This window comes from Mirounga angustirostris, unplaced genomic scaffold (genome assembly GCF_029215605.1).
Source record: "Mirounga angustirostris isolate CCGP_5_RB_7025 unplaced genomic scaffold, mMirAng1.0.hap1 SCAF_6, whole genome shotgun sequence".
Classification (NCBI taxonomy): Eukaryota; Metazoa; Chordata; class Mammalia; order Carnivora; family Phocidae; genus Mirounga; species Mirounga angustirostris.
Genome location: NW_026991714.1, coordinates 116,024,703 through 116,039,198, shown reverse-complemented (window position 1 = coordinate 116,039,198; position 14,496 = coordinate 116,024,703). Strand labels below are relative to the sequence as shown.

Sequence of the window (14,496 nt, the reverse complement as noted above, 5' to 3'; positions counted from 1 at the left end):
GCCCTGATCCTCGAGGAGTTTATACTCAAGACAGAGGCGGCAGTGCAACAAGCAGTTGGACTTCCGGCTGACTGGCATAACTCAGGGGCTACGGGAACACAGGAAAGGTCCACACAGAAACCAGAGGTAGAGAATGTCACACAATGTCTCAGGTACAAATAAAATATTTGTATCACTGCAGCTCTAAGGAGCTTCAACAGGAAAAGTGTATGTGATATTCTTCAGCTAGGCCCTGAAAGAGATTAAACGTGAACAGCTGAACATTCAGAGAACAAGAAAAGTTAGAAAAAAAAAAAAGAAAAGGTAGGGGCGCCGGGGTGGCTCAGGCGGTTAAGCGTCTGCCTTCAGCTCAGGTCATGATCCCAGAGTCCTGGGATCGAGTCCCGCATCGGGCTCCCTGCTCAGTGGGGAGTCTGCTTCTCCCTCTCCCTTTGCCGCTCACTCTCTCTCTCTCTCAAATAAATACATCTTTAAAAAAAAAAAAAGAAAAAAAATATACAGACACCAAAGGCCATCAAAGACCCCCAGGTGCAGCCAGCAGCCTTGTCTACAGGCTCCTGCAGATGACAGACCACTCAGGAGAAGACAGCAAATGTTTTAGAAGACAGAGATATTTTACTTCACTTTCTAATTAACAGCAAACATCAACTAAATGTAAAAGAACAAGAAATTAAGATTTTTTTTTTTTTTTTAGGAAATTAAGATCTTAAAACAGTCATTTTAATTCAAGTACAGGTAGAAGCAGAAGAGAACCAAGGGAAGCAGGAACACTACAAAGGGAACGCGTCAGAAAGGGCAGACACGCAGAGAGAAAACGAAAATGAAAAGTAAGATGGGGGAGAACACCCTGGTGAGAGAAAGACAAAACAGACATGGACACGAGATGACAGAGTGTGTGAACAGGAGAAATGCACAGCACTGTGTACACCCGTGCCTCGAAATGAGACTGAACAGCAAGAACAGTGGTGAAGATTTCCCTGAATGGTGGCATCAGATTTTCTTCTTCATGCTTCTCAGTGTTTTCAAAGTTTTCAACAAATTAGCCATTTATTTTCTGTGGTAGAAAAAGGTAAGGGTGTGTGCATTTGTGTATGTGTGTCTGTGTTTTACAAGACATGAGAAACATGTCAGAATGGACACACACAAAAAAGTCTACCTTTTCTGACTCCTCAACCACTCGAGTGCTCCCCAGTTCTGATGGTTCTTTGGTGCCCTCAACCTTCTCATCCACAGGTTTCACTCCAAATGGTGCCTCCTTCTCTTCATCGCTGAACAGCAAAGGTGGTACCTCAGGGACAGGCTCTTTTTTCTACCAAAAGAAGAGTAGATGACATCCTTAAAAACAAAAGTGTGCTTGACTGCAGGGCAATGTCTAGAACAAGGCGAAAACACAGTCCTCGAGTTAGCGAGATGTGGGGAGAGAGAATGCAGGACAGTGAAGGGGGCACAAACAGGGTGAAGGAATAAACGCCACCCCCTCAGCCGTGCAGACACAGCACTTTACAACTTCGGCCACTACAACACCTGCACGTATCTCCGTGTGTCCGTTCACTTCACAGACACTGCCATCGCCCAGACCCTGACCTCTGCCACCCAGACAGCTACTAGTCTCTCCTCTCTGCCTCCCTCCTCACATTTCAGCTCAATGATGTCATCCAGAGCTGTCCTGCTAAAATAAAATACCCACCAGACTACTTCATCTCCCACCCGCATGCACTGTTTGCATTAAGCAAATGCTACACATGACAGTCAACTGACACTTCATTTTCTCCCTTTATCCATCTGCATCCTATCAATCCTCACTACTCCTTATACCTACTGTAAACTCTCACACTTCCGTGCTTGCTCCTCACTGTCAGTAGAAGCAAATCCTCATTTTTCAAACACGGCCCAGCTAGAGGTCACCCATAAAGGTTTCCCTGTTCTCCCTCTTTAGTATCAGTTGCCACATTGATAAGATTATTTATCCCTCTACCTAGCCTTTACTTCACTTGTTTCATTAATAGCTATTATATATCTGTCCATTCACCTGAAAGGATCATATATTTCCACAGCCAGTCATGGTGTTTTCTACCAAGAAGGTGGTCAACGTAAGTTTGTGAGCACTTTGTCCCATCTCCCATCTGTTCCTAATGTGGGAGGCAGGGATTTCAGAGATTAGAAAACTGAGGTTATGTGCCTTGTCTAGAGTTACTGTCATCCTTCAGGCAAAGGATTGATCAAAAATTCTTGAGAAAAAACTACAACTCTGTCATACCAACAAGACTAGATGTTATGAGGAAGTAAGCCCTGAAGCAATACCTAAATCAAGTTAGGAAGACAGACCTGGGGAATCAAAGAACCCTACTAACTATGAGAGAAAAAATTACAAATGAAGTAAAAATAGGGTAAAATGTTTGGTTACTGTTAGGCAGAGGTCCTTAAAATGCATAATCATTTGAACCTGAAATAAAAGACTGGAAACCCAAAAAAACAGTTTCAGAAGAGATAAGGCAATACTGAAATGATTAAAGGAAAAAAATTTTGTGGAATGTGTTGGTCTTACTGAGAACTACATAGAATTTTGATGCAAGTCAGTCAGGGTGAGAAACTAGACTTAAATATGGTCCCTTAAACCAATAAAAATGCCACCCAAACTTTTGGTTGTAAATGTTCCTAAAGATAAGCTGACTTCATCTTCATCATGAAATTTAACTTCACTGATAGGTTTTTAACGGAGTCACATCTAACTTTAAAATATTCTAGGATCTCTAAACAAAAAAATATCTTTTATATACTATTGTCCAAAGGTGCTTATATTTCACAAATGGTAAAATTCTGTGTGCAGTTTGTTCAGCTACTTAAGATGCTGATCTTTGATCTTTTGTCTCATTTAACAATCATAATTACTACAGGTAGAAAGAAGTTTTCCATTTCTATAACCTTTAAAATTTATTAAATTATTGCTCATTTATCCAGGGTACAAGTTATTATTTATAATCTACAAAGAAAAACCACTCAGATCTCCTGACTCTTAACCACGGAGCCACCTGACGTCTTCTTTAGGGAGATGCAAGGATGGGTGATTCAAGGAGAAGATTAGGAGCACCTCAGAAGTAGCAGTAGGGATGGCAGCACACTCCTCCCAATGCTGAAAGCTTCTGGTAACAAGCTGTGCAAACCCACTTAATGGGAATGTGGTGGGAAAAAAGTCCCTAGATCATCAACTGACATGTGCCTGGTCTGGGAAGCTATCACAGGACAAGTTAACATTTGTCCTATGTCTGAAAATATGAAGACTATTTCCAGATCAGGGAGACAACAAGGTCTTCTGGAGTACTGTGGGACAGGATGAGTCACCTCGAGCACAAGGTGAGTGAGGGTGGAAAAGAGGAGTGCACCTCGAACGAGATTACAGATGGCATGGGAGGCTCAGCTAAGGCGTTTGTGACAAGGACAAGACGAGACCAGGATGCTTTTAGGAACAGAACAAGGGCAACAGCAAGGAGAGCAGATGAAAGGAAGGAGCATTCGTGGAGAGGCCAGATATAATAAATTAAGTCAAGGCTAAAGATGACAAGGCAGTAGGGATGGGAAGAAACATCCCTAATAAACTAGCAGGAAACAGTGATGATTACTCCATCACACAAAGTAAGTCACACATGTCCTGGTACAGTTACAGGAAATAACGAGAGTGATGAAAAAGAACAACTGAAGCTTATGGAAATGAAAAACATGCTGTAGGACAAGAAAAAAGATACATAAAATTGTATATATAACATGATCTCATTTAAATAAAACAGACACGGCGGGGGCGGGGGGGATGCCTGGAAGCAGGCCTGAAAGGGCTGACAACACACTGTAACCAATGATTCCTCTGGGAGGAGCGTAAGGGCTTTGTATTCTCTATGCACATTCTAAAACTTTTTAAAGAAGGCATCCACATATCACTGCATAATTTAAAATAAACTTTAAACAAAAAATATTTAGGAGGTACGGAAGAACCAACGATCAGCGTCTAGAAAACAGGAAGCTCCAGGCTCCTCTCCAGCCATCTCTCTCCTTCCCCGTACCTGGGACAGTATCAGGGACATGGTCACTCATCACCATGACAGGAGGAGGAGGGTCTTCCGCATCAAGCATGGGTGGAGGTGCCATGGTGGCTGCTCCCACATGGGAGGAGTCCCAGGGTCTCATCCCTTCTTCTGTCTTGCATGTCTTTTTGCCTCTATCACATGCCAAATTTGAATGGCCTGAAGTTGGAGCTGAAGGCCTGACAGCAGGTTGGGAGTTGGCTTGATTCTTGGCCCTCTAGGCTAACCCAAGTCAGATAATGGATGTCTCCATGGGGTCTAGCCTAAAAAGTTTTACCTTTCCCTTTGGGGCTGTTAGCAATTGCCAGCTGGCAGTAAAACAGTGCTTGGCCTCACTTTGTTCTCTGTGCACACACTCATATATACCCAACTAAGGGAAGGTGTTGGGGAGGGATGAATGACAGGCCAGAGCAGGATTCCAGGAAGCCTGGGTTCCCTGGACAAATATTATCATAATCCCATCTTCCTTTCATTCTTTAATACTCCTTTTTGATGTAACTATCATCAAGATTGGCTAGATTTTTGGGCGCCTGGGTGGCTCAGATGGTTAAGCGTCTGCCTTCAGCTCAGGTCATGATCCCAGGGTCCTGGGATCAAGTCCCGCATCAGGCTCCCTGCTCAGCGGGGAGCCTGCTTCTCCCTCTGCCTCTCTCTCTCTGTCTCTTATGAATAAATAAAATCTTTAAAAAAAAAAAAAAAAAAGATTGGCTAGATTTTTTAGCTTAGGTGATTGTGGTAGTGACGTCACTTAGATGTAATCACTGGAATCATTTACACCAGATAGCCACTGATGGACCTTTTCTTTTTTTTTTTTTTTTTTAAAGATTTTATTTATTTATTTGAGAGAGAGCAAGCACATGAGAGGGGGGAGGGTCAGAGGGAGAAGCAGACTCCCCGCCGAGCAGGGAGCCTGATGCGGGACTCGATCCAGGGACTCCAGGATCATGACCTGAGCTGAAGGCAGTCGCCCAACCAACTGAGCCACCCAGGCGCCCCTGATGGACCTTTTCTTATCACGTCCTTTAATTTTTAAAAAAAAATTTATTCTAAAAACCATAAAATTTATCATCTTAACCATGTATATCGTTCAGTAGTGTTACGAATATTCACATTGTTATGCAACCAATCTCCAGAATTTTTCCATCTTGCAAAACTGAAACTCTGTACTCATTAAAAGACTCCCCATTCCCTCTCTCCCCAGCCCCTGGCAACCACGATTCTACTTTCAGTGTCTACGAAGTTGACTCCTCCAGGTACCTCATGTAATTGGACTCATATACTGTCTTTTTCTGACTGCCTTATTTCACTCAATGTGAAGTCTTCAAGGTCCATCCATGTTGTAGCATGTGCCAGAATTTCCTTCCCTTTTACTGTCTGGCTATTGACATAAACCAGGACCAAAGTGTTAGTACTTGAAATGTGCTCCTAAAAGGAATGTGTGCCTTAGTGGCCTGGTCTAATGTTAGCATGATTCCATGTGGCTACAGCTGAGCCTGGTGACCCCAGCAACGCTCTCCCTGAGGCTCCAGAGACCTACCCCTGAAAGGAACCCCTCCTTCCAGGCTCTGCACTTGTGCTTCATCTGCAAAATACCACTAACTAGAAGATCTCTTTCTAGAACTAGGCAAATGGGTTTTTCCATTGGACTCAGCCTCCAAGGTCAGGTTTTAGGAGTTGATTCAGGAAGTATCACTATTCATGTAACATCAGCTCAAGGATATTTCCTGGACCTAGGAGGTTAAGAATACCGTTGCTGGGGGCGCCTGGGTGGCTCAGTTGGTTAAGCGACTGCCTTTGACTCGGGTCATGATCCTGGAGTCCCTGGATCGAGTCCCGCATTGGGCTCCCTGCTCGGCAGGGAGCCTGCTTCTCCCTCTAACCCTCCCCCCGTCATGTACTCTCTCTCTCATTCTCGCTCTCTCAAATAAATAAATCTTTAAAAAAAAAAAAAAAAAGAATACCGTTGTTGTAGGAGGAACAGATGCAGGAGGAGAGCCAAAGAGAGAGCTTCCACTATCAGCATCGTCTTCAAAGAGGAGTGACACTCTCTGGGTCTTCTTTTGGCTACACAATCAAACAAAAGGTCAAATTAAAGGCACATTTCTGAGAGTGACAGGGAAATTAATAATAGTCATTGCTGTAATGACAGGCACAAACCGGGGCTGTCCAGGCAAGCCAGGACATGTGAGTGCCCTGCTCACAAGGCAGTATTTCACAACTTTGTTAGAGTCACAGCTCTTCTTTCTTCTTTTAGAATGATCTTGAGATATAATTTACATACCATAAAATTTACCCTTTTACAATATAATATGCAATTCACAGGTTTTCGGTATAGAGTTAACTATCACCACAATTTAACTTCACAGTATTTCCATCAACCCAGAATGAAACCCCAGGCCTGTTAAGTCACTCCCAATTCTCCTTGCCCCTCAGCCCAGGCAAACACTAATTTACTTTCTGTCTCTATAGATTTATCTCTTCTGGATTATTATATACAAATGGAACCATACATGTGATCCTCTGTGACTGGCTGCTTTCAATTAACACGATATTTAAGGTTCATCCATGTTGTAGCATGTATCAATATTTTGTTTTATTCCTTCTTATTGCTGAGTTAAGAGTCCACTGTACGGATATAACACATTTTCTTTATCCTGTCATCGGTTGATAGGATGTTTGGCTTGTTTCCACTTTGTGGCTACTATGAATAATGCTACAATGAACATTCATATACAAGTTTTTGGGTGGAGATATTTTCATTTCGTTTCTCTTGAGCAGCTACCTAAAAGTGAAATTAAGTCGTATGGTAACTCCATATGTTTAACTTTTTAAGGAACTGCTGGACTGTTTTCCAAAGTGGCACCATTTTACATTGCCACCAGCACTGTTCTTCCACATGCTCTCCTACACTTGGCTATTCTCTGTAAAAAGCAGCATGTTACACCACCAACATAGCCAATGCACAGTCTACAAAATACCCCGTGGGCTTTAGTCCAAGTATTCATGTGGAGGAGCACCCAGATCAGCTAAGAGTTACCAGCCACTGGTGTGACAGCACAGCCCTGCAGAGAACCCTCCTCCTAATAGGATGTTTTTCAACGCTGAGAAGATTTCCATCCAAATGAGAAACTTAAGTAACTCAAACCAAACTTTACGTTCTATAGGGCATCCCAGAAGAAAAACAAAAAAGGTAACAAACTGCACTTAAATCCCTAGCAAAGAAAAATAGTAAGTAGAAGAAATTAGATAAATCCACGAATAAAAACATTTCCCAGCACTGGGTGGAAAAAATACCTTACAAGGGAGAAAATCAAAGACGTTCTCCCTCATATGACTACTAAGTAAGGAATGATTATCACGTCACCCCAAGTAACTGACACCTTGCGAATCAAATACCTTTACTTATTACCACAGACACTGGTTAAATGATTTTTCACAATGACTGTCTCACCTGTCCTTAGCAACAGCAAACAGATCATCTTCATCATCCTCCTCAAAGAGACTGGTCTTTTTCACAGCCTTGGCCTCCTGCTCCTGAGTGGTGCCAGAATCCCTAAGTTTAGACCTATTGTCAGATGCTGAGTTCATCTGTGAATCAGTAATATTCCACTGGTCCTTAAAATATAAAATATATGTTAAAATCCTGTGGCAATTCAGACTAAGGAAACCGGAAGTAAATTTCCCTAAATATTATTCCTGCATTAAAATAACAGTTTTTCTTTATTTTAACATTGTAGACAAAGGAGAACTACCACTAACAATGCTAGAAAGAAAAAAAATGGAAAATCCATCAAAAATTCATATGTTTGAATAGAAAAAGCAAATTATGTTGTACCATCATAAGTTGCTTTCAATAAAAAACATTAATATGTCTACAATATCTCCATCCACATCATGCCTTCATAACTTGCCTACAATGTTAAAATAAAGAAAAACAATTATTTTAAAGCAGGAAGATTTTAATGCTCAGGGTTTGTAATGTCATTATATTTAAGGTCTTTTTCTGTACAACTAAATCAGCAGCTAAACCATATTCACTACTAGCTCTGCTAATTTGCATCTAGATAGCAAATAAAAATATTTATGTTAAGACTCAAAAAAAAGGAGTTAAACTTGCATAGGATATTCCTACCATGTCTAGCTACAATTCTTGACTAATGAAACATAATAATCATTTAACAATATAATATAGTCCTAACTCATTTGAATTGGCATATATTATAATTTGAGAGGCATACTTATTTTATTCTCAACTGTTCTGAAAACATTAATCTTTAAGTTAATATACTATACTAAATATCCTTCCAGAAAAAAAAAGAGACAGTTTTGTGAACATAGTCTTCGGTGACTAAACTTCACTGGATATAAAATAGGTAGAAAAAAGAAAATGTTTAGAATGGCTGTAACTCTTAAATCCCATCACAAACAACGTTTTGCTCTTCTCCAGGAGAAATTTTCAACCCACCTCCTCATCACTGCTGAACAACAAGGCAGATGCTTTCTTTCTGGAGGGCTCAGATGGTTTTGCTTTTTCTTGGCTCTGAGTTAGAAGAGATAATGACTGCTTCTTAGCAGCTGTTGCCCCAAAAAGATTATCCTAGAAAAACAAATGGCAGAAGGTATGACAACTTCATATGCATAAAATAAAAAACAAGACCATCTTCCATGTCAAATTGTTAAAGAATAAGTCTCTGGTCAAGTACAGAATATATATAATACCTCAAGGGAAAAAAAAAAATCACAAAATGTCAGTAAATCCCACTTCTCTTATGTAGAACCCTAAGACAATAGTCTCTAATCTTTTCTAACTGTATTCTCCCTCCACAGAAGGGAAACAGACCACATGGAACTCAAAAGCAAAACACTTGGGAGGGAGTGGGAGGAGCCCAAGGTCACAGAAATAGGAGGAAACCCGGCCCCACTCAGGCCTGCTGTGGGTGGGTCCTCTATGCACATCAGCGAGAGCAGTCCAGCCTGTGTGAGAGCCAACAACTTGCACACCTTTCTATAACTTAGAAACCAAAGCAATGAATTAACAGAGAGAAACTGAGAGCTTTCTCCACTCTCTCTCACCTACAAAAGACACACACCTGGGACAGAGGGAAGGAATGACTTGTGTTTTCTGGTTAGTTTTAAAAAGACATACAAACATAAGCAACAGTTTACTAAATAAAACCACTGGCCTACTAAAGAGCTGATTCTCAGAGGTTCAATGGCATATTTTGATTTGTGTATAGTCAAGCATTCCAAAAGTATCTATTATTTTCATTAAGGTAATAGAAACAAAGTCATAAGAGGGCCTGAACCCAACCAAGTTAGACAGAAAAACACTCTTAACAATATACTACAGCAGGTGAATAGTCCTGAAATGTAAAGTTTCGATAAAAGGAGCCTTTAAGCAGAGTATGGGAAGGTAGGAAAGGCCATGAGAAAAATGAACTGGTAGCTGATGGAGATTCTAATGACAACAGTGAACATTTCCTATGCACTGACTATGTGCAGGCATAGTGCCAAGAGCTGTACATGAGTTGTTCCAGCTACCACAATGACTCTACATACTATTAAGCCATGTAAGATTCGGGAAGTTTAAGTTACTTGCCCAAGGTCCCTGATTTGCAAGTGAATGCAGGGGTCTGGTGCCAAAGCCCACGAGCTTGGCCACTGCACAGTACTGCATAAGAGGAAAGGTTTGGTTTGTCTTCTCTCTTATTTCCTTCCCCCACTTTGCTCTCTCATCCAGGGTAGGAAAGAAAAACAAGGTGAAGACATGGCTGTCTTCTATTTGCACTTTATCCAAGACATTCTCATAGGTCATTGGGTATAATAAAGATCCATCCTCCGAAGTTTTTTTTTTTTTTTTTTAAGATTTTATTTATTTATTTGAGAGAGAGAATGAGATAAAGAGAGCATGAGAGGGGGGAGGGTTAGAGGGAGAAGCAGACTCCCCGCTGAGCAGGGAGCCCGATGCGGGACTCGATCCCGGGACTCCAGGATCATGACCTGAGCCGAAGGCAGTTGCTTAACCAACTGAGCCACCCAGGCACCCCAAAAAGTATTTCTTAAAGGCAGATTTTTAAAATGACATCTACAAAGCCTTCCATAAGAGCTGGGTCAAGAATCTAATGTCCATGGAGCGCCTGGGTGGCTCAGTCGGTTAAGTGTCTGCCTTTAGCTCAGGTCATGATCCAGGGTCCTGGGATCGAGCCCCACAGTGGGCTCCTGCTCAGCAGGGAATCTGCTTCTCCCTCTCCGTCTGCCTCTCCCCTGGCTTGTGCTCTTTCTCTCTCTCTCTCAAATAAATAAAATCTTAAAAAAAATAACAATAATCTAATATCCTGCCCATTGTACAGCTAGGAGTCAAGGAAGAAGTCAGAGAAAAAAACTAAAATATTTTTGTTACATAAGCATCAGATAGTTTAACTGCCTCTCATTACCTCGTTCTACTATATGCGCCTCCGACTATAAACCTACATCAGCAACGGTTTTCTACTCATCAAAAACTTATTTATCTTGCACGGCAATAACACTGTTTACCTCTTCATCTTCGTCATCAAAAAGCGAGACCGACGTGGGGAGTTTGCTAGGCAGGAGAGAGGCATCTTTTGACTTACTCACATTTTGAGAAGAAAACAAATCCTGTTGGATCAAGATTAAAGTTTGTGGTTAACATGACAGATTAGCTTTTAAAGTATCAGTTAAATATAAAACACTGAAGACTATGACATGATGGCTGCATGAGTCTAGGTCTCTTTGTGAGAGGGAAGCTGGCTGAGAAGACTCGTCAGTTTGTCCTAGCGGGTGCAGCATGGACATCCACGTGTGAGAAGGAAGAGGCCCACGTGGAACTCCAGGTGGCCTCACTGGAACTCTGAGGTTTGTAAACTCCCACGTGGACAACACTTTCCAATCAAGCTCTTATCATGTTAAAAAGTAACAGTGACTTCCTTTTTTTGTCCAAAGAATCGGAATTAAACAGATTCAATAATGGAAGTAGAGCCTGGGTTCCCAAATTACTGCATCTATGACTCTTTTATTTACTAACACCCTCCTCCTCTCCCCTTATAAAAGTATGATACTATTTCTTCCAAATAAATGTGAATTCGGATTTTATTTTAAAACGTTTGGTATTCTACCTGAACTATAGCTAAGAGATGTTGCAAAAGATCTAGTAGACTCTGAAGAAACTTTCAAAATGCAATAGTGTCAGCCTATAATGCAAATTGAGCTGCATGAACTAGAAACATAAAAATAGGACACCTATTCCCTTAGCACAGAAATGTCAATAGCCAAGGGCCAGACAATTAAACAGGACAAGAACACAGTTACTGAGACCTCTCTGGATAATTTCTTCTTATTATGGCATCAGTGCCGACTCTCAAACACAGACCTAATGAATTCATTAACTGAGAAGAGCGCTTCTCAGCCCAGTGGATTCGCCTGGACCCCATGGAGTCCCAGGGGTCCGCTGAGGTAAAGAGGCCACATAGAGGGAGCTACGGGCTCCCATGCCTCTCCTGCATTTTACACACTGGCAAGATTTCACTTACAGAAAGATTTGTTTCACTTTTCCTTGCCTAAGCACCCCGACAGCATCCAATAAAAACAATCTGGGACAATGCATACAGGACAAAGCCTTTGGTGGTGGCTGTGAAACCTGTCTGCAAATTCTTATACACTCCCACCATCAAGAAGTACAGTCTGCATCCCCGCCCTGGAATCTTGGCGGGCCTTCAGGACTACCTCCACCATGACGACTTCCGAGGCTACGTTACAAAAGCAATATAGCCTCTGCACAGCTCTCTGGGGAATCTCACGTTGAAGCCCTGCTTCAAGAGCCCACCTTCCCTGCAGCTGCCATGCTAGGAGACCGCATAAAGATGGAGAGGGGTGTCCCCAAAGCCCCAGCTGTTTGAGTCTTTCCGTCCAGCTACTGGACACCGGAGTGAGAGGATTCTCAGCCCAGCCACCTTCAGACTAGAACCACAGGACAGACCCTAACTGACAAGCACCTGGCTGAACCCAGTCCAGTTCTAGAATCACAAGAGATAATAAAACTTACTGGTGTTTGAAGCCACTAAGTCCGGGAGTGATTTATTTCACAGTAACGTGGTACTGAAACACCTTTTAAGTCACCGAAATTGATCACATTTGTTTTTTTCATGTAGTCGACAACTGTTATTGGCTTATCAAGTGCCAAGCACTAGCCTAAGTGTTAGAGGTATGAGGAGGAAACAAAACGTCCTGCCCTCACGGAGCTTATTCTAGTTGGGACGGAGATAATGAACAAGTACACATGAAAAGTCACATGGCAACACATATCGTGGGGAACAGAGCAGAAGAGAAGGCAAGGAGTGCAGTGTGGCGAGTGCTAGCGGGCTGGCAGTCATGCAAAGGATCGTCAGGGAAAGCCTCAAAGAAACTGTAAGAAGGAAGCAAGGCATCCAGATTCTGGGAAGAGCACTCCCAGAAGGCAGGAGTCAGTGCAGGTGTGCTTGAGGATGAGGAAGCCAGGAGCGTGGGATGAGACCAGAGTGCGAGGCCCCACCATGCTGTGCTCATGTGTCCAGGAGTTTGGCTTAACTGGAGTTGGGTTAATTCCTATCTTCTGTACACTGGCCGTCAATGAAATATAAGCCTCATGGGTTTTATTTACATCAATGGCAATCACTCCACTTCCAAAGAGCTGTACGTCCATCCTGGCTGTTAGTGCAAAGTAACCACAAAAGCTTAATCCAGAGTTCACAATTTCTTGAAATTACATGTAAATTTCTGCCATGTCCATATATTTTTCTGTGAAGGAGATTTCTGACTGCCCGTTATATTCTCAGACAGGTCTCTGATCCCTTAAAGGCCCAGCCTGAGATCAGTTCTGAAAGGACCTTGGCCTGGGAGAGTCAGTGACACTTCTGAGAGGGGTGCTGTCCCACCGGAAAGATGCTTCCAGACGGGAACCTTCAAGGACCAAGGCTGTCTGCAAGCACCGCCAGCCCACAAACGGTTACCGGTCACAAGATAAAAGGCTATGCCAGAATACATCCCATACGGCACTAAGCCCGTTATTCAATGAGACTGCTGAAAAAGGAAACAGCGTGTTGATTTCTGTTCTGGTACAAGCACCTCACTGCATTGTGGATCAACAAAGAGCCTTAAATCTGAGCATCCTGAAGAGAGTATTTTTCTCCCAGAAGATGCACTGGATTCAAACCCAACATGAAAAGTATTACTACACATACTGCTTTCTAAGCACATGTGTTCTCAAAACATTAATTTCAAAAAAAGAAGTATTTAATAAAAGGTCTTGTACCTCTACTGAAAAACCCTGATTTAGAAATATTTTGCCATATCCAAGGACTAGTTCCCAGAACTAAGAAAGAGAATTCCTTACCTCAGAGTCCTCTTCATCTGAAAATAAACCTTTTTGAGCCTTTGTTTCTGGCAAGAGCTTGGGATTTTTGCTGGAAGGAAGGGTAACCTTTGTTGGGAAAAAAAAAAAACAAAAACAAAAAACTGAGGGTTAACAACCAAGATAACTGGAAATGAGGGTTTATTCAAACATTCATTTAGAAAACAGACTGAGTCTCTGCTAGGATAAGGCAGCAGGCCATGTGCCAGGGGAATAAAGATGCCATGGACCTTAAACGTGTACAAAGAACTAATGCAAAAGAAGAATCATAAGAAAGAATTTAAAAACTGGTATAAGTTAGGAAAGAAGAAAGAAACAGTTCATCAATAAAGTAAATTTCTCAGGACAGACAAAGCCTGGACACAGGAGATGGTACAAGCAAGGACACTCCAGGCAGAGGGAACTGCATGAGAAGAGAAAAACAAGTTAAGCCAGAGGGCGTATCTGGTGGATCAGGGTATTGTACGCAAATGGGACATGTATACTTGGAGCCAGCACAGGAAGGTGAGCTACCCTTAGGAGCCTGCCAGGTTCTGAATGCTGGGACATAGGTAGTCGGCAGTGGGAAGGTCAGGGTTTTTTAAGATTTTATTTATTTATTTGACAGAGATACAGCGAGAGAGGGAACACAAGCAGGGGGAGTGGGAGAGGGAGAAGCAGGCTTCCCGCTGAGCAGGGAGCCTGACGTGGGGCTCGATCCCAGGACCCTGGGATCATGACCAGCGCAGAAGGCAGATGCTTAACGACTGAGCCACCCAGGTGCCCATGGTCGGGGTTTCATAGAAAGGACACACAAGAGGTTCTTTAGAAAAAGGATGATCAGGAGCGCCTGGGTGGCTCAGTCGTTAAGCGTCTGCCTTCGGCTCAGGTCATGGTCCCGGGGTCCTGGGATTGAGTCCCGCATCGGGCTCCCTGCTCAGTGGGAAGCCTGCTTCTCCCTCTCCCACTCCCCCTGCTTGTGTTCCTTCTCTCGCTGTGTCTCTCTCTGTCAAATAAATAAAATCTTTAAAAAAAGAAAAA

At 42.5% G+C, this 14,496-nt stretch overlaps 1 protein-coding gene across 9 annotated transcripts in view; it reads right to left on the bottom strand.

Annotated features, from left to right (window-relative positions):
* The window catches only part of LOC123847090 (WASH complex subunit 2-like), a 53,731-nt gene that overhangs the window by 13,586 nt on the left and 25,649 nt on the right, over positions 1 to 14,496 (bottom strand). For 8 of the 9 annotated variants that reach the window (XM_064594948.1, XM_064594951.1, XM_064594952.1 and 5 more), the window contains 6 exons: positions 13,459 to 13,545; positions 10,608 to 10,709; positions 8,539 to 8,670; positions 7,525 to 7,688; positions 6,035 to 6,137; positions 1,157 to 1,309 (listed from right to left, as the gene is read on the bottom strand). In XM_064594948.1, the coding sequence (XP_064451018.1) occupies positions 1,157 to 1,309; positions 6,035 to 6,137; positions 7,525 to 7,688; positions 8,539 to 8,670; positions 10,608 to 10,709; positions 13,459 to 13,545 (741 nt within the window). The remainder of the gene's footprint in view (positions 1 to 1,156; positions 1,310 to 6,034; positions 6,138 to 7,524; positions 7,689 to 8,538; positions 8,671 to 10,607; positions 10,710 to 13,458; positions 13,546 to 14,496) is intronic. The other variant, XM_064594950.1, reaches the window with a different exon arrangement.